This window comes from Osmerus mordax, chromosome 8, assembly GCF_038355195.1.
Source record: "Osmerus mordax isolate fOsmMor3 chromosome 8, fOsmMor3.pri, whole genome shotgun sequence".
NCBI classification, from domain to species: Eukaryota; Metazoa; Chordata; class Actinopteri; order Osmeriformes; family Osmeridae; genus Osmerus; species Osmerus mordax.
The window spans coordinates 18,799,909-18,818,077 of record NC_090057.1 but is presented as its reverse complement, the minus strand read 5'-3'; the positions used below and the strand labels follow the sequence as shown (position 1 = coordinate 18,818,077).

Sequence of the window (18,169 nt, the reverse complement as noted above, 5' to 3'; positions counted from 1 at the left end):
AAAAAGTTTTGTGTCTCCGTAGAAGAAAAAGATTTGTGTACTTGTAAAAAAAAGTTTTGTGTCTCCGTAGAAGAAGGCGGGAACACTGCTCCCAAAACCATCTAAGCCAATCAAATATAGCCATTTCTGTGTCTAATATCATTGGACATTTACGTCTGTCTATCACACAAAGAACGTCAGCGAATAAGAACAAAACTAGAATGCTGATGATTTCAATGGTGAGTCATTTGGTAAGTAGTTCAAAATATCCATGGGCATGTATCTTTAATGCAACATTTAAAGATTATTCGGTTAGCACATTCTTAACAGTATAAGGAATCCAGTATATGGATAAGAGTCGTAGTAAGTTGAATAGTTTTTTAATGTAAATATGTATACGGATATTTAATTAGACGACCAGTCATTACTGGCAGTAAATAATACACTCAAGAGTGAAAGATCCATATCTTTTAAATTTTTTGCGCTTAACTTTCCCAGCCAACATTTGAGATCTATCCAGTGTGTCCAGCTCATGTTTAGTTTAGCATGGCGAATACACCAACATTGCAGCCGGTAAGCATCATACTAAGCGTTCACAACTTTACATGTTTTTTAATGTAACTAATGTCACTTTTTAAAATCAAAGTAATGCTGTAACTGACCTCTGAATCTTGTTATTACCGGACATTTTTGTTCAAGAATGTACGTCAAGGCTAATGACAAGACTGCAGCATGCCCTCAATGACAACCCGCTAGACCTATACTTAAAGTATATGGTCACACAGGAGAGGACTTTCCTCAGTGCACAGGCCAAATCCTGCCAAATGGAATCAGTGAAGCCCTTGAACATCTCTATCATTTGTTTATGAGGCAAACTCATTCTTCACCCTCACCATCCGTGACATGGCAGATTACACCCAATGGACGTCTGATACTTGAAGTTTCAGAAGAACACATAAGAAGTCTGCTTGATCTTGGCCTTTCTGCTACCTGCATTGCAGAAGTAACTGGGGTGTCGAGAAGAACCATCTTTCGCCGGATGAGTGACTTCAACCTGTCAGTGAGAAGTCAGTATTCCACCATGACTGATGATGAACTAGACGGTAAAGTGAGGGCAATCAAGTCAAGACTCCCCCACACAGGTTACCGCCTTATGAAAGGGTGCCTGCAGTCAGAGGGCTACCATGTGCAGTGGGAGAGAGTGAATGCTTCCATGCACCGTGTGGATACAGCTGGGATCTTGGACAGGTTGACAGGCATGGGCTGTGTTGTTCGTCGTGTATATTCAGTTCGTGGACCAAGACACTTACAGCACACAGACACAAACCATAAACTCATCAGGTATATCACATCAAACCTTGGCTTTGTTACTGATCAACCAGATATAACATATCTAAATAGTGACAATGCTTTAAATTTTCTATTTAGATACAACATAGTGATCTTTGGCGGGATCGACGGGTTTTCACGCAAGGTACTGTAATTTGTCTATTTTCTTTGTCCATTTGATCATTTGGGGCACAAGTTAGAGGTTAATGCATTGTCCTACTGACTGTTAACCATCATTTTGCATTCCTCACACACATGCTATCTTGACAATCTATTTGCAACTTATAGACTGCGCTAAGTGTCACATCTTCTGTTCAAGAATGTATATCTAATTTTTTGGTTAGTTTCATCATTATCTATGCACCATTTCCTAATCTTTGATACATACCTTGATGAGTCAATGTTCTAAATTGGGATTTTTATTTCCCTACAGATCATGTACCTTAAAACAGCCACCAACAACCGTGCTGCCACTGCCTTTGACTTTTTCATGGAAGGTGTTATGATGTTTGGTTGGCCTTACAAGTAAAGTTTTTCTCACCTCTTAGTTTTGTAAATGGTTCAATTTATGATAAGTGATTGTCATAGTGTTTTCAATAATTAATACAGCATGTTTGAAATGTCCTTTACTATTGCAAAACTGATCATAGACTTTCTCTTTGAAGGGTGAGAGCTGATCAGGGTGTAGAGAATGTTGACATTGCTAGAGCAATGTTCACCACCCGAGGAACTGGACATGGAAGCTTCATATCTGGAAAGAGCGTCCATAACCAGAGGTAATACCAGCACACTCAACTCAGCCTTGTCTCAATGTGCCAGCTTTTTGTAATTTAACACATGTAGGTGTGAATCGTAAAGCCGGACACACTTTGTGTTTGTCCCCACTAGAAAAGTTGTCTAACGCATACAAATTCAAATAGGATCATTAATCAAGGCTGCAGTAGACCAAGTGTGCCTTTGCAAGACAAGGAAATATGTTAAACACCTACACACATTAAGGCAGATCAATTGACATTTACATTTAGTCATTTAGCAGACGCTCTTATCCAGAGCGACTTACAGTAAGTACAGGGACATTCCCCCGAGGCAAGTAGGGTGAAGTGCCTTGCCCAAGGACACAACGTCAGTTGGCACGACCGGGAATCAAACTGGCAACCTTCGGATTACTAGCCCGATTCCCTCACCGCTCAGCCACCTGACTCCCCACATTTATCCAATTGAGTTAAGAATCATTCTAAATACATTTTTAGATTACCCATTATCTACAGAAAGAAAATGTCCCAACGTGATTAGATTCATGTTATGTTGTACAAACTGATTCTTCTATCATGGCCTTATTTTAAAGGATTGAACGCCTATGGAGGGACGTGTGGACTGCAGTGACCCATGTCTACTACGATGTCCTGCACAGCTTAGAGGATGAAGGACTCCTGGACCTTGCTTACAGTTTGCATCTGTTCTGTGTACACTTTGTCTTTGTACCTCGGCTGCAGCAGGACCTTGAACATTTTGCTAAAGGCTGGGATGACCACTCTCTGCGCACAGAGAGAGGCCGGACCCCAAACCAGCTTTGGCACTTGGGTCTCATGGAGAATCCAGTTACCGAGCCAGACGCTGCAGAGGTAATTCACTTAAAGGCCTAATTACAATAAGCCCTTCAGCACACTGAAATAACAGACTGTTGGAAAAATTGAAGATGTCACAACTTTTATTCTGTATAAAATGATACTGTGCTTAGCATTCTTTGTCAGTAGATAAGAGAGACTCCCTAAACAAACTCTAGGCTTTTCTTATAACTCTGGGGGATGGGTGAGTATTTGTTAAGACTAGATGTTGGGGGTTTTCGTTGTTTTAAGGAGATACTGTGTGACAAGGACTAGGTGGAGACGCAAGGTCTGGTGACCATTTGCTTGACATCTGTGGAGGAGCTAGAGATCACAAGATCCTGTTGTTGTGATTGAATCAGGGTTGATGTCGTAAACACGCACACACGTAAACATGCACGCACACACGCGTGCCAGGTCTATGCAAGGGAGCCAATGAAAGAAGGGCCATGGGACATATGCATGCCTGTGTATGAACCAATGACTGTTTAGCATGGTGTTGCTTAAATAGTTTAGCTAGCACAACATACTGACAGACAAACTTTGTATTGCGATCAGATTTTGTCTCCTTGCCGGCAAGCATTGAACCATTGTACTTTCTTTGATCCGACATCTGCATTACTTGAGAAATTATCCTAACACAGATCCTGGAACCCATTCGATTGCTAAAGAAATTTAAAATTGGAAGTATTTCTAATGATCTGTTCTCCATTTTAGGGAATGCAGATTGATGACATTGACTGGGATGCCACAGGATTTGAAGAAGATCCAGACAGTGGAGTTGTATTCCCAGACATCGACTGCCCATTAGACCAGGCCGCCATTGCGGAGCTGCGCATGGCTGTACAACCTACTGCACATTCAGTCAGTTTTGGCAGGGACATTTACCTAATGTGTGTCAGGCATGCGTCACATCTTGCTGGTAGAGTATAGTATCTTTGACATGGCAATCTGATAATTGAATGAATCCTGACAATGAAAAATATTCTGAGTGTTTAATTTGTGAATAAAACCTTGTACAAAAACGAAACGTTGAATGAAATGGTACATTTGTCTAGACCTAGACCTTCCTAATATATATATTGCAAATTGAACAAGCCTGGTGTATTCCTGGCCTTAGACGAGACCAAAACCTGTGTCACAGGTTGATATGCAGGACTCCAGTGACAAGCTGAACATGGCATAATTGTCATAGTTTCCAGGCAACTTCAGGGACTGGAAAGAAGTGGAAGATCGAGGGTGCGAGCCATGGACCACCTCCATGTGGAGATCCTCTGTTGGGACCTCCCATCCTGTCCAAAACTGAAGCAGGGCCCTCAAAGACTTTTGTGACGCTGAGTAAGAACTCTAAATTCAATACATATTACAGGAAGCTTCCTGCCTTTTACTTTTGCCTGGTTGATGTGCAACTTTGAATGCTTAAAACCTCACAACTAAAAAAGAATATCTTTATGTGCTACACCTTTAAGCAAGCATAATAGGCAGATGTAACAAAAACCTGTCAATGAATTGGCGGAGGTATCCTGCTACAGTGCATCTAATTTCCAGAGAGTAGGGCTCATACTCCTCCTCCTCCATTGGTTTCTCCACAGGCCAGATAATGCGATCAAGGATCGTCTGATGTATAAAAAAAACAAAAAAAGCATGTTGAACCATTCCAAATGTTAGTCACTTTCATTGTACTCATCTGCACATGATTACACTAAAAGGTGCTAAGAGGAAAATGACTAAATAGGTGCAAGTCCATTGTGACTTCTGATTTAAACAAATGTATATTCAAAATCATTATAGATTCAATACCAACAAAGTATATTACCAACATTTTTAAATGACTTACTGACACACAACAACCTTATTTTACCTCAGGGCTGATGGCCACATCGGACAAGCGGGGAAACATCAATCTGGCTGTTGCTCTTTTGGTGGATAGAGCAACAGCCACACTCCAGTCTGTTTGATGCCTTTTCCTAACTGTACTATCTGTTGTGCAGTTCTACCAAGGACCTAAAAAAACTGTAAAACATAGGTAACATGATCATAAAAGTTAAGGCAAGACAAATATCAATGTGAGACGCTAGTGTGGTCTGGTGACCATCCTCAAGTCTAGTACAGTAGGAACTAACTTCTGTGAAGAACTTGATATTAAATTGACAGCTCCGTGTCTTAAGATGTGTGATGTTTTTTGGATAGAAAGATAAATTCTGCCTCTGTTTAAATCTGACTAGATATGTAGAGTACCGCATGTTGTAGAAGGCGGTGGAACAGCCAGTGGCGGGTCTCCTCTGTGAGGAACTGTCTCCCTATCTCCCAGCTCTCCGCCAACTGCTTTACAGCGCTCTGTTCTTCCTCGCTTATATCTGCTTGACCCTCCAGCTTCAAACAACCAAGTCACTTAATTAAAGCTCAATGTGTAGTTTAAATGTGCTCTTTATGCATAGGATGAATACACCGCCATAACATTATGACCATTGTCATGTGACGTGAATAACACTGATAATTTCATTGTCATAGACCCTGTCAGTGAGTGAGATATATTGGTCCGATCCAACAGACGGAATCTTATCGTTTAAAAAATCAGTTAACCTGGACCATAAAATAACAAAACAATGTTTGTTATTACTGTTATACATACAGATGCAATAATCTTCCGCATGTCCATATCAGGAACATCATCCAGGGTGATGGTAGTAACGTCTGGCTTGTCTCCCAAGAGCACGCACACCACGGCTGGACATAGTCCGGCCAGCACAGGGCCTCCATGAAGGAAAGAATGTCCCAGAATCCTCCCAGCCATGAGGAAGAGGTCACTATCCAGAAGAAGTTGAGAAGCACAGGGCACTAAGTGGTCCTGCTGCCCTTCAAAAAGTATGGTTACATCTCCGTTACCTGAGTAAAAAAGTAATGGAGATACGGGAGATAAAAACAGCATTAAGCACTTATCATAAAAGGACTTGCCAGATGACAAACACTTTGATTATTGGGCCACATACCATAGTTCACATGGAAGCCAGTTTGGAGAGTCTGAACTGTTAGGTTTAGGACATGACGGTTCACACCTTCACCAATGGCAGCATCCCCTGTGAGTTAGGTAGATTATGATAGAAATAAATAGATAGATATAAGTGACGGTCATAATGTTGTATTTAAATCAATCTATATTACATGATGTCTAGTTCTGGCCAAATGCTAGCCCCCTCAGATCCTTTTCATGATAAAGTAAATATCTTTTCACTTAAATAATACTGTTAAAGCTATGAAAATGTATGGTGTAAAGACAGCTATTGTTGACATATGAAAAGTTGACCCATCAAATTCAATGAAAGTGTTAAAAAAGAAAGTGCTGTAGATTCCCAATTTCATATTGCTATTGCAATAAATGGTTTGAATATATGAGCTACAAAAGTCCTAATGCTTTGTGTATGTATACACACGATAATGGGAGGATGACCATTTGCGAATAGGTCTGTTTCAAAAGTGACATCCTACCTTCCAGCCAGCACCGAAGAGGTCTAGCCCAGTTTGTGGTGTTGGCCTTGTAAAAGCAGATTATGGCCCTCTCTCTGTCCTCAACACTGTCTGAGATCCAGGCTAAACTTGAGCGGTTCGCTGTCAACCTCCTTTGCCAATAAACTCCTTTTGAAAAGCACTGCTGCTCGTTGGGGGCACTCAGTGAGCATCCAGTCTTAAATGTAGCCAAAAAGTGTACTTATGATATTTTTTTTAACTGGGAGGAATTCAGTACCATAATTATACAAGACATCTAAAAGTATACCTACAAAGAACATCTATCCTAAGACTTGTTGACGCGAGAAATGGGTTAACATCAAGTATCACTGCAATCACAATCTTTTAAATAGGTAGTACGAGTTTGAGATGGCAATATGCTTACCCGGTGTTGGTTCAGTAATAGACCTGCCAGGCCCAAATGCAACCTCTTCACTGGGACCTCCCGCTTCAGCTCCTCCTCTCTGGACCGTACTGGGACCTCCTGGTTCAGCTCCTCCTCTCTGGACCGTACTGGGACCTCCTGCTTCAGCTCTCTGCTCTCTATCTCCTCCTGCCACAGTTCCTCTTAATATACCGCCTTCCGGAGATGCAGAAGGATCTTCTTTGTCATCCGCATCAATTATCAGACTTGCATAAAACAATTTGCAGTCACAATCAAGACAGATCAAATAACAGAAAGATTTCAGATTTTATGTAAGGTTATACTTACATGTCACCACAGGAGCTGGCATGGAGCTCTATGAAGGCTTTTAAGAATTATTTTCCACATGTTGGACATCTCTCCTAAAAGAATATGTAAAATGCTCATGAAAATATTTATATGTCAAATATTTATTATCACACTACAAAATATTGTATGCCAAGATACTTTGGACAAAAAAGCTTTTGCTTACATTTTCCACATTCCATGCCAGTGTAGCCTCTTCAGTTACCTCCTTAATGTAGTCTACCTCAATGATCTCTTCCATGCACTGTTCAATATGCATAGGCAGGAATGGAAGAGGCATGGTCTTGCCACATGTGTTGCAAATTGATTTAGGCATTCTTGAAAATTCTGGTGATGTGTGTGGCAGTGGAGATGTGTCCAGACTGTTTTGTAAAGGTACTATGTAAAGAATGTTCTTTCCGTTCGTGGTTGCAGCTTTCAGCATGGTGGCATTATACCGTTCTGTTTCCGAAGGTATCACGGACAGCTTTCTCTGTCCACTACCACCTTAATTTGGAAAAAAATATGAATATTCTATCAAAGAGAGAATTCATGATGAATTGTAACAGCATTAGGTATAATATCCATCACTGCACTGTCATCGGACCCTCCTAACAATGACTTTCTTGGCCTACAAATCATTACATTTTACCTGCCGCTTTATAGAACAAGCATCCCCCCAATAACAGCTTTAGTTTCGGATAGGTGTCTTCAAGAAGGCCGACAATCTGAACACATTCAATCAAAAATAAATATTTTGACTATGATGGCAAACCATCACATTTTCACAAAGTCTCCACATCACATTAACAGTTAATACCGGTAACCATCACATCCCTACACACAACATTCTACAACGATATTCAACATACCAAAAGATACATTTTACAATACCTCTTCATATTCAGCTCTCTCCGGCATATTAATGGTCCTTCTCCCAAGGCCCGCCTCAAGGAGTTGGGTCTCCTGTTTTGGTTTTGGAGTCTTGTCCGTGACCTCCGCCATCAGTATGAACTGCAACCTGATGTATTTCACTGGTTGAATCTTATTTGATGGCGGAGGCCTCCTTCCAGGCACCCCCTTCCTCCGCTTTCCGTAGTATGGAAAGGATCTGAGTAAAGATTCAAGCAATTTCAAGAATTGATAACAGTTTACATGGAGACAACATATGAAGATAAACAATGCTGTTCAATCTGTTATAACCTCTCCATCTCCTCCTGTACTCATGGATGGCCACGGCCACCAGCTGGGACTAGGTGGTGAGTAGGTGGCGGCTGGTGTACTAGATGCAGGCTTGGGCTCGCACCACGGCCACCAGCTGGGACTAGGTGGTGAGTAGGTGGCGGCTGGTGTACTAGATGCAGGCTTGGGCTCGCACCACGGCCACCAGCTGGGACTAGGTGGTGAGTACGTGGTGGCTGGTGTACTAGATGCAGGCTTGGGCTCGCACCACGGCCACCACTAAATGCAGGGCCAGGAAGTGATTGGGAGGGGGTGTCCACCAGGGATGCGGTTGGGCTGCTGGTATGTCTGGCCAGCAGAGAGAACAGGTTTTGAGCTGCATCCTTGATTTGGTTCTGTAGCTCGTCCTGAAAAAGATAATTATGTTGATGTGGCTGACGTTAACACTAGTAGAGTTTATTCATTAAAACATTAGTTAAGCTATATAACAACACTTAACTAACATTCAGCTGGGCCACTAGTTAGCTAACCAAAAGATTGGTAATAGTTCAATGACACCATAGCAATGGTGGTTATGTAAGCTGTGAACGCTTAGTATGATGCTTACCGGCTGCAATGTTGGTGTATTCGCCATGCTTAACTAAACATGAGCTGGACACACTGATCTCAAATGTTGGCTGGGAAAGTTAAGCACAAAAAATTTAAAAGATATGGATCTTTCACTCTAGAGTGTATTATTTACTGCCAGCTTTCATTTCGAATGAAAACCACTAACTACATTGAGTGATTTCGCGGCAGTTCCTTGCCATTTAGCTGCACATTGTCCAACTAATGCTAGGTTTAATGACTGGTCGTCTAATTAAATATCCGTATACATATTTACATTAAAAAACTATTCAACTTACTACGACTCTTATCCATATACTGGATACCTTATACTGTTAAGAGTGTGCTAACCGAATAATCTTTAAATGTTGCATTAAAGATACATGCCCATGTATATTTTGAACTACTTACCAAATGACTCACCATTGAAATCATCAGCATTCTAGTTTTGTTCTTATTCGCTGACGTTCTTTGTGTGATAGACAGACGAAAATGTCCAATGATATTAGACACAGAAATGGCTATATTTGATTGGCTTAGATAGTTTTGGGAGCAGTGTTCCCGCCTTCTTCTACGGAGACACAAAACTTTTTTTTACAAGTACACGAATCTTTTTCTTCTACGGAGACACAAAACTTTTTTTTTACAAGTACACAAATCTTTTTCTTCTACGGAGACACAACTTTTTTTTACAAGTACACAAATCTTTTTTGCAAGTGCACAAATCTTGCCTTCTTCTACGGAGACACAAAACTTTTTTTTGCAAGTACAGGAATCATTTTCTACAGAGACACAAATCTTTTTTGCAAGTTACAAATCGTTTTTACAGAGCTCGCTCTCCTGGCACTAATTTCACGCCATACACCCGTACAAATTTTGGTCGCATATGCGCCCAAATTGGTCGCACTCTAGAGCCCTGATATGGGTCGATGACTTGATCATTGCAGCAAGCAATAAAGAGATAATGAAAAACGTGAAAGAGAAAAGTTTAAAATGAAGGATTTGGGTAAACTCAAATATTTTCTAGGTATCGATTTCAGTCAGTCAGATGGCCGTATAAAGATGACACAGGAAAGGTACACAAACAAGATACTGCAGCGTTTTAATATGCAAGACTGTAGGACCAGAGAAACACCCTGTGAGCAAAAGCTAGAGTATACTGAGGATGCAGTAAAGATGGAAGATGACAGGTTGTACAGGGAGGCTGTAGGAAGTCACTGTGAAACACGTACTAAGGTATCTCAAAGGCACCGCAGAAAAAGGGTTAAGTTTTAGGAGAAATGAAAGTGAGAAGCTAGGTATACAGGCCTACAGTGATGCCGACTGGGCGGCTGATACCAGTGACAGATGCAGTACCACAGGATACTGTGTAAGCCTGTGTCAAAACAGCTCCCTGGTCTCGTGGAAGACTAGAAAGCAACCTACAGTTGCACTATCCACATGTGAGGCGGAATATATGGCACTGTCTTCAACCATACAGGAGTGTCTATACCTAGAGCAGTTACTGGGAGGTATAGACAACTAAAAGTACACACAAACTATAGTACATGAGGGTAATCAGGGAACAATTGCTCTTGCCAAAAACCCTGTAAACAGACGGAGGTGTAAACACATAGACATAAAGTACCACTTTATCAGGTCTACTGTAAATGAGGGAAGAGTAACTTTGATGTATTGTTCTACTGATAACATGATTGCTGATGTAATGACCGAACCTGTAAGTAAGTTGAAACTGAAGAAATTTGCAGGTGCTCTTTTTGGAGATTAATATGTGTAGAGCTAATAGTGTCTTACTGAGTGTACTTCGTGACTGCCATCTGACTGTAAGTAACTAGACTTTGTTTCATTCATTTGTGTTTTGCTAAAACTTTGCCTCAAGGACAGAGGGTAAGGGTATAGCAGATAAATTGGTCAATAGGTAGCTAGCTAGAGATCGAGTTTCAGGGTACTTGCCGCCGAGTGAGACCCTGGCTTTGTTTACATAATTAGGGCCATTGTAGAATTTGGTTAAATCAGCCCTGACTTCTGTAATCAGTCGCCCCACGACGAGCTCTCCCTCACGGCCCACATTGCTGCGGTCTCCCGGTCGTGTAGATTCACCCTCTACAACATCCGGAAGATCAGGAGATACCTGTCTGAGCACTCCACCCAGCTGCTAGTCCAAGCACTTGTCCTCTCCAAGTTGGACTATTGCAACTCGCTGCTCGCTGGTCTCCCAGCATGTGCAACCCGCCCTCTTCAGAGGATTCAGAACGCAGCGGCCCGCCTGGTCTACAATCTACCCAGACGCTCCCATGTTACCCCGCTCCTCATCTCTCTCCACTGGCTACCTATCATGGCCCGTATCAGATTCAAGACCCTGGTATTGACCTTCCGAGCAGTGAACGTGCACCCGTCTACATCAAGTCTCTCCTGCAGCTTTACACCCCCACCCGTCACCTACGGTCTTCTTCAGACAACGGTGGTGGTCCCACCGCTCAAGACCGCCCGGTCCCAACACAAGCTCTTCTCCTGTCTGGCCCCCCAGTGGTGGAATCAACTCCCCACCTCCATCAGAGACACTGACTGTCTCTCCACCTTCAAGAAAAGGCTCAAGACGCACTTGTTCTGGGAGTACAACGGTACTTAGGAATGGTTCGCTTGACCCGATGTTAGTTCCCTCAAGGATCACAATGACTCTTGCTCAGAGACTTGTTGCTCTTGTGGTTAGTGGTAACTGATTTAAAATTGTTTGTACTCGCTGTGATATATTGTTTTTTATTATTGTTGCTTGTCTTTTTTTTTTCCACAGGTACACTTGCACTTATAGCAGTTCATGTTGTTTAATTGTAACTTGTTTAACTACATGCTCTTATGGTTCTTCCCTTTGGCACTTACTTTGGTTGTTCACAATGTGTGCTTCATGTTTTGGCTACTCGCAATGTTTTGTGGCTATCTCGTTGTTATGATCAGTGACCTATGCACTTTGTAAAGCTCTCTCTTGGAAGTCGCTTTGGATAAAAGCGTCTGCTAAATGAATAAATGTAAATGTAAATGTGTATGACAGGGGTCCACATTCATTCTGTTTTTTTTGTTTTCTTTTTGCTTAGAGTATAGCAACCTGAGTACAAGTGGGGGTGTTGAAATGCGTTCATTATGTCCTCAATTGTATGTGATGTGGTGCTGTGCTGTTCTGTGGTTGGATGTATGTTTGTGCCACGGGGAGGCGCTACCTCTGTAGCGTGTGTGTTGTGGAGGGCTCGTCGGCGTCATTTTTGTTCCAGTTGATATGTTCAATGAGAATCTGTATGACCGTGAGACTGATGTGTCTGCAGCTCATACAATAAATATGCCAAGAACGGCTAAAAGGTAATCAACCTATCGTCCACTCTTTTCCTCCGAATACAACGTTAGCTGCAACAACAGTATAACTCAACAGAAAGCTTCTTAAAAATACATTTCCCTGAAGCAAACCAGGCAGCTTCATAGCTGCATCCATGTTAGCACGTCACGTTTGATGTGATAATTTCATACACAAGGCATACACACAGGTTCGAAGACTCGTTCTCGCCCCCTACAGTGCAATTCTGCTAGGTATACATCCGCGCTAAAATATCAAGGTGAAAGTCATCATAGCTTGCGTAGTATAGACCCAGCTCCCAACCCAACTTTCAGAATAGATTAACGGCGATATTTTTTTTATCGCCGATGAGAGTCGCAGCGCGTTAACGGCCCACCACTAATTTATATATGTATTGCCATCTTTTTTTAATTTCATAATTAATTTCATAGCCATATTTATTTATGTACGTATTTATCTATTTATTTACCTATTTATTTATTTAATTTTGACTAACTCAGCTTTCCATATATGTGTGTGTGTGTGGTTTCTGTAAATACAAACATATATATATATATCTAAGTAATGCAGAATAAACTAGAGAGGGTACAATTTCTGGGGAAATTGTAGGGTGTGCTTGCTTGCGTCGGTTGCACAGGGTTCGTTTTTAATGAAATTTTTACAACTGATATTTTTGTATATTTTATATAAAAATGCATACTTATTATTTATAAAGATTACATAGATTTAAAAGCATTTTTTTTGCTTCTCATTTACAACTGAAAATACGAGTGAAGTGTAGAATGAAATAGATGTCTTCTCATTTCCCCTGCAAGAGGCAGCCTCATCGTTAAATCAAAACGAAAAAATTTAAAGTAAAAATTGATCTAATCTCTATGACTTAAACGTCATTTTAAGTTTTTCCCTTCTCATGATATTTTCAGGCATTTAGCCTACTCATTGCATTCATTCATTAATAAAGAACCCCCTTTGAAGATTATTCTATGACGTTACCCAGCAGTAGAAGATGGAATCGCGATTCAAACAGTACCATCTGCTAACTGAAAATATGCCCCCCAAAACATAAATAAGCTTGACATTTATTTAGTGGAAAATCGCTCATTCATAAAAAGCTCACTGGTAGCGATCATTGTCAGTAACAACGCAAAATGCGATATAGCCCTGTGTGGAGAAGCTGCCCCGGTAAATTGTACTACTACGGTACAGTACTAGTAGACTACTGCTGTGTTCGTCTTGGTAGCGATTGCGTTGGTTGAATTGGATTTAACGTTCCGTTGTACGGTTTAGGCTGAAATTAATTATTTTCATGAACAGATTGACAACGTTTAGGCTGTGGCAATGAAGTTCAGGTTAGTAGTTAGATAGACTTTTGATTTAAGTAAGGGGAGTGCCGAACATGTTCTGTCGCCGTTTGACTTCCTACAGCTGTGTAGATATTTTTGTAGTGTCTCGCGTAGGCTACAGCGTTGCAGTGAGCAACACTGGTTTGAAACCACAGGTAATGATAATTTCACCCACAAATCGTTTACTTGTAATGTAATGTCATAATAAATCCTACAACGAAAATGTATTTGTGAGGAATGTTTATTTTAAAGATTGAAAACAGATGCATCAAAGACCACTGTAGTATGTGTTGCCCGGGCAACAGAGGCTAATGTCATGATGCTAATGCTTCAGTGAAATAGTAGACTACCGTTTCCGAAAGTAGATGTGGGCCTACTTCCTTAACCCTCGTGCTGCCTTCGGGTCACATGACCCAAAGGTTCATAACGAACCATCGTTGTGTTTACCCAATTTTACCCAATACAAAAACAAATAAAAATAATTTTCTTTTAACCATTGCAATGTGGGGGGTCTGAGACAGCCCGACAGTTAAAAGAAAATGCTTCACTTTGTTTTTGTAGGAGGTAAATTTGTCGCAATACGACGGTGGGTCACAATGACTGATGGGTCAGAATGACCCGAAGATAACACAAGGGTTAATAAATTTACATTTAGTCATTTAGCAGACGCTCTTATCCAGAGCGACTTACAGTAAGTACAGGGACATTCCCCCGAGGCAAGTAGGGTGAAGTGCCTTGCCCAAGGACACAACGTCAGTTGGCATGACCGGGAATCGAACTGGCAACCTTCGGATTACTAGTCCGACTCCCTCACCGCTCAGCCACCTGACTCCTAATAATATCAGCTAATATTGTACATTACATTTCATAATTGTGTTTCACATCACAAAGTAAAATGAGTAAATAGTTATCACCCTGGCCTCTTTGCTTGTGGCGTTTCTGCAGCTGCCTTGCAGTAAAGCTATAGTTAGCCTAGCTATCCCCCAAGTTAACAGATGCGAAATGAATGTTCTGCTACGGGTAGTCACGCGTGTTTTCGTGACGTTAGTGACGTAGTGACGTTAGTAACGTCAGTGACTGTGGCTAGCAAATTAGCCACCGTTAGCTTCACTTTTCACCACAAAAACGCAATTTCTACTTAAACCATGCAACGGAACGTAAATAAAAATACAACCAACGCAATCGCTACCAAGACGAACCTTTTGACACCGCCGTTGTGTATGTAGTCCAAATATTGACTGATCCTTAGGGGGGCGAAAATAAATAATAATAATAAATATATATGTGAGAAAACAAAGGTTGTGCTCTCGCCGAAGGCTTGAGCACACCCAAATATGCACGTTCTCCTAAACCGAAACTAAACAGCGCTTAGCTCCGTTAGTAGGCTAGCATTGAACTGTAATCCATACATTACATACAATTTACTTAGGCTAACACGTTTTCATAAACGGACAACACAAAGTCTGTTGGACGCACAGTCATTTAGGTGGACGCACACAATTTCGACTTATCCTAGCTAACTAACTTAAACTTAACAGCTCTAAAATCCTGTCGAACTCTTTCTGACTTATTGCGGGCTCTAATAAAAATAACCGTCACTAGTCGTTGAATGCTCCCGCAGTCCTTCTTCTTAAAGGGGCAGGCACCCTTTTCAACAGTTCGATTTAAAAAGACAAAAAAGGTCAAGGAGGACAGCCTTTAAGAGAGAAAGCGATTCCCCATTGATCTGTCACATCAGAATTTTTATTTGTGTTACGAAAGTCTTGAAATTTGAGTGAGAATGTCGCCCAGTAGACCGCATAGTCTTAGGCGGCAGCCATGTCTTCATGTCATGTCACAAAGTTCATAATTTTACAGTTTTACAGTCAATTCTACACCTAAAAAGTTGAGTAGGGCAGCTTTCAATAGATATGGGAATTCTGCTTTTAGCCAGCTGGTCCGATTATTTTTGTGTAAAACTAGCAATCTGAGTGAGACTGCGTCCCCGTTACACTGTTTTCACGTTGTTAGCCTCAGTCAGACTCGGGTCGCTCACTGGCAGTGTGCACAATGTTGTATTTCACTCCATTCTACACTATAAACGTCAGGGAGGACTGCCTTTTGTAGATACAAGCCTGCTGAAGATAGCCAGCATCTCGGATTTCTTTAACCAAGCCTGTTTCATTCATCATTTGCCTGAGAAAGTGACCTCCGTTAGCCAGGCTAGTTTTGCCCGAGCCAGCCTAGTTTTTCCCGTTCACTCCATTCTACACTAAAAACGTCAGGGAGGACTGCCTTTTGTAGATGAGCCTGATGAAGATAGCCAGCATCTCAGATTTCTTTAACCGAGCCTGTTTCATTCGTCATTTGCCTGAGAAAGTGACCTCCGTTAGCCACGCTAGTTTTGCACGATCACTTGGTCAGGCTATTTAAAGGTATCGGGGTCAAGTGACTTTTGTGCATGGACAAATGAAACGTAAATGTACTTGTCCAAAGGACAAGTGCCTCAAAAAGTTAATGTCAAGCCCTGAAATCCAGTGGCCAGAGATATATGATGACGTGATCGACACTCCAAGTGTATTGTACCCGGGAGAAGTTTGTCTTTTTGCCTCCGACATGCGCAGTTGAGCATGCTTGACAGTCGTGTGACGTAGGGTGATAATTGGTCTATCCACCTTATTCCTAGCTCCCATGATCCATTTCCTGAATTATGGGCGCGACTTCCGGAGCCGGCGATTGTCATGGTAACGCTCATAAACAGTCATTGCGGTAAGCTAATTCCAGAGAATGTCTAATATAGAGAGAACTGCCACTCTCGGGAAACTTCCGGGTTCTGAACTGGTTGCAGTTCCACTCTAGTTCCGTATGAGGGCGCTAACGGCCGAGTGCAGAATGAATTGAGGTCTATGGAGCTATACCCCTCAAAATCCACTTTTCTCAGGATATAATTTTTTGTCTGAATTCGAAAGGGGAGGCAAACAAAATAAACCCCGCTGGGTGATAGATTTTTTTAAAGTCGCCTTTCTGTTCTACAAAGCCTTTTAAAATCTCATTGACGTCATACACATTGTACGGCCTGAGATACTGCTTGACGGCAAGCTCTGGTTACTTCCACTTTTCTCTCGAGGCATCGACAACACAGCTGACAGGTTAGGCTCTCCCTGTCAATACACATGCTAGAAAGAGTTTTGGTTTGCTAATGTTGTTGCTCATGTTGCTAATGCTCTGACATTCTGGTTCTGCTTCGGATGCCATCAAGCGGAATCTCTGGTCCTAGTCATTCCCAGACATCCCAAGTCTCCCGGAAGTTCCGGGAGTCTCCCGCATTTCAATAGCGGCTCCCGGACGACCGCAAATGCTATACAATCTCCCGCAATTCGGGAATTTTGTATTTAGAGCGAGCGCAAAACAGCAATGGTCATTTATGGTCTAAACAGTGCATATTGCGCGGCCTGATTGCGTCCCAGGGGGGTGGGGGGTTTGTTGTACGTGCTGGTTGTGGGGGTACATCATGCGGGCGGATTGGGGGGGGGGTTGGTAGAGAAGCCACCTCCCGGAAATTAGTCTCTGCAGGTTGGGATGTCTGCAGTCCTTCACTAACCAATCAGCATTCGTTAGCAGAATGCTAGCCTGTTATGGGCAACAACGACTTACCCTGTAAGACATCGAAAGGACATAAGTACTTCAAAAAGTGAGTGGGTTGCTCCACTTCTCCCAGATAAAGAAACTGAATGGAGCATATGTAAGGACTCTTTGAGGGCTCTCGAATATGGATAGAGGTATGTCTCAAAAGTATTCGTAAATGCAAGTACCATGATCCACAAATGTTTCACGATTTACAAATGTGTTTTTCGATCCACAAAAACAAAATTATTACTCGTTATTTGTAAGTTTGCATTTACATAAATGTGCTATGATTTGTATACATAGATGTCCATTTGTAAATATATCGTTTGTAATTTCTTAAAATACTTAACATTTCGTGTGTGCATTTCTCATGGTCCGTCATTTGTAAATCTACAATTCGCGTGCGAAGTGTTGAATCTGCATTTGTGGATCGCCCAATACACGCATGCAATCCTTCTTCCAATGACGTATTATTGAGACATTCTTTTCGGTCTTTTGAGATCCACACACAAATAGCTTTTTGATCCACAAACACAACCACCCCCCCCTTTCGACAGTGCCATCCGGTAGGTGGCAGTGTTTTCCTCTGCCAACCGGCTTTTCAGTAAACATCATCAAGACAAGTAAAATGCTTTTACCTGTGTGCACAAACTCCAATGAAGTTCAAACCAAATCAACTACAGTAATCTTAATCGCTGGCTGCATTACTAGCATTACTACTATGAGCACTGCAATAGAGAATATCATCTACCCCATGAACGACTTCGCCCTCCCAAAACATTTTACAAAAAAAAATGAAATTACGGTATTTTAAAAGATAATCAGTAGTAGGGGTGCAACTATTCAACAATCCCCATGGTTCGGTTTATGTCTAGCTAAAACTTAGTCTCAAGGGCAGAGTGTAAGGGTAAAGCATCTAAATTGGTCAATAGGTAGCTAGCTAGAGATCGAGTTTCAGGGTACTTGC

At 41.7% G+C, this 18,169-nt stretch overlaps 1 protein-coding gene across 1 annotated transcript; it reads left to right on the top strand.

The window, feature by feature from the left end:
* The first annotated feature begins 513 nt into the window (after window positions 1-513).
* LOC136947540 (uncharacterized) lies at window positions 514-4,055 on the top strand. Its single transcript, XM_067241647.1, has 7 exons — window positions 514-552; window positions 679-1,320; window positions 1,408-1,453; window positions 1,742-1,833; window positions 1,974-2,084; window positions 2,654-2,930; window positions 3,630-4,055. Exons 2-7 carry the CDS (start codon window positions 845-847, stop codon window positions 3,843-3,845), a joined length of 1,218 nt encoding a protein of 405 aa, XP_067097748.1. The 5' UTR covers window positions 514-552; window positions 679-844; the 3' UTR covers window positions 3,846-4,055.
* Window positions 4,056-18,169: the final 14,114 nt, after the last annotated feature.

Coding starts and splice junctions, on each gene's coding strand:
- LOC136947540 (XM_067241647.1), top strand. CDS start 845: ATGAGGCAAACTCATTCTTCACCCTCACCATCCGTGACATGGCAGATT. Junction 1,454..1,741: donor TCGACGGGTTTTCACGCAAG/GTACTGTAATTT, acceptor ATTTCCCTACAG/ATCATGTACCTTAAAACAGC. Junction 2,931..3,629: donor CCGAGCCAGACGCTGCAGAG/GTAATTCACTTA, acceptor TCTCCATTTTAG/GGAATGCAGATTGATGACAT.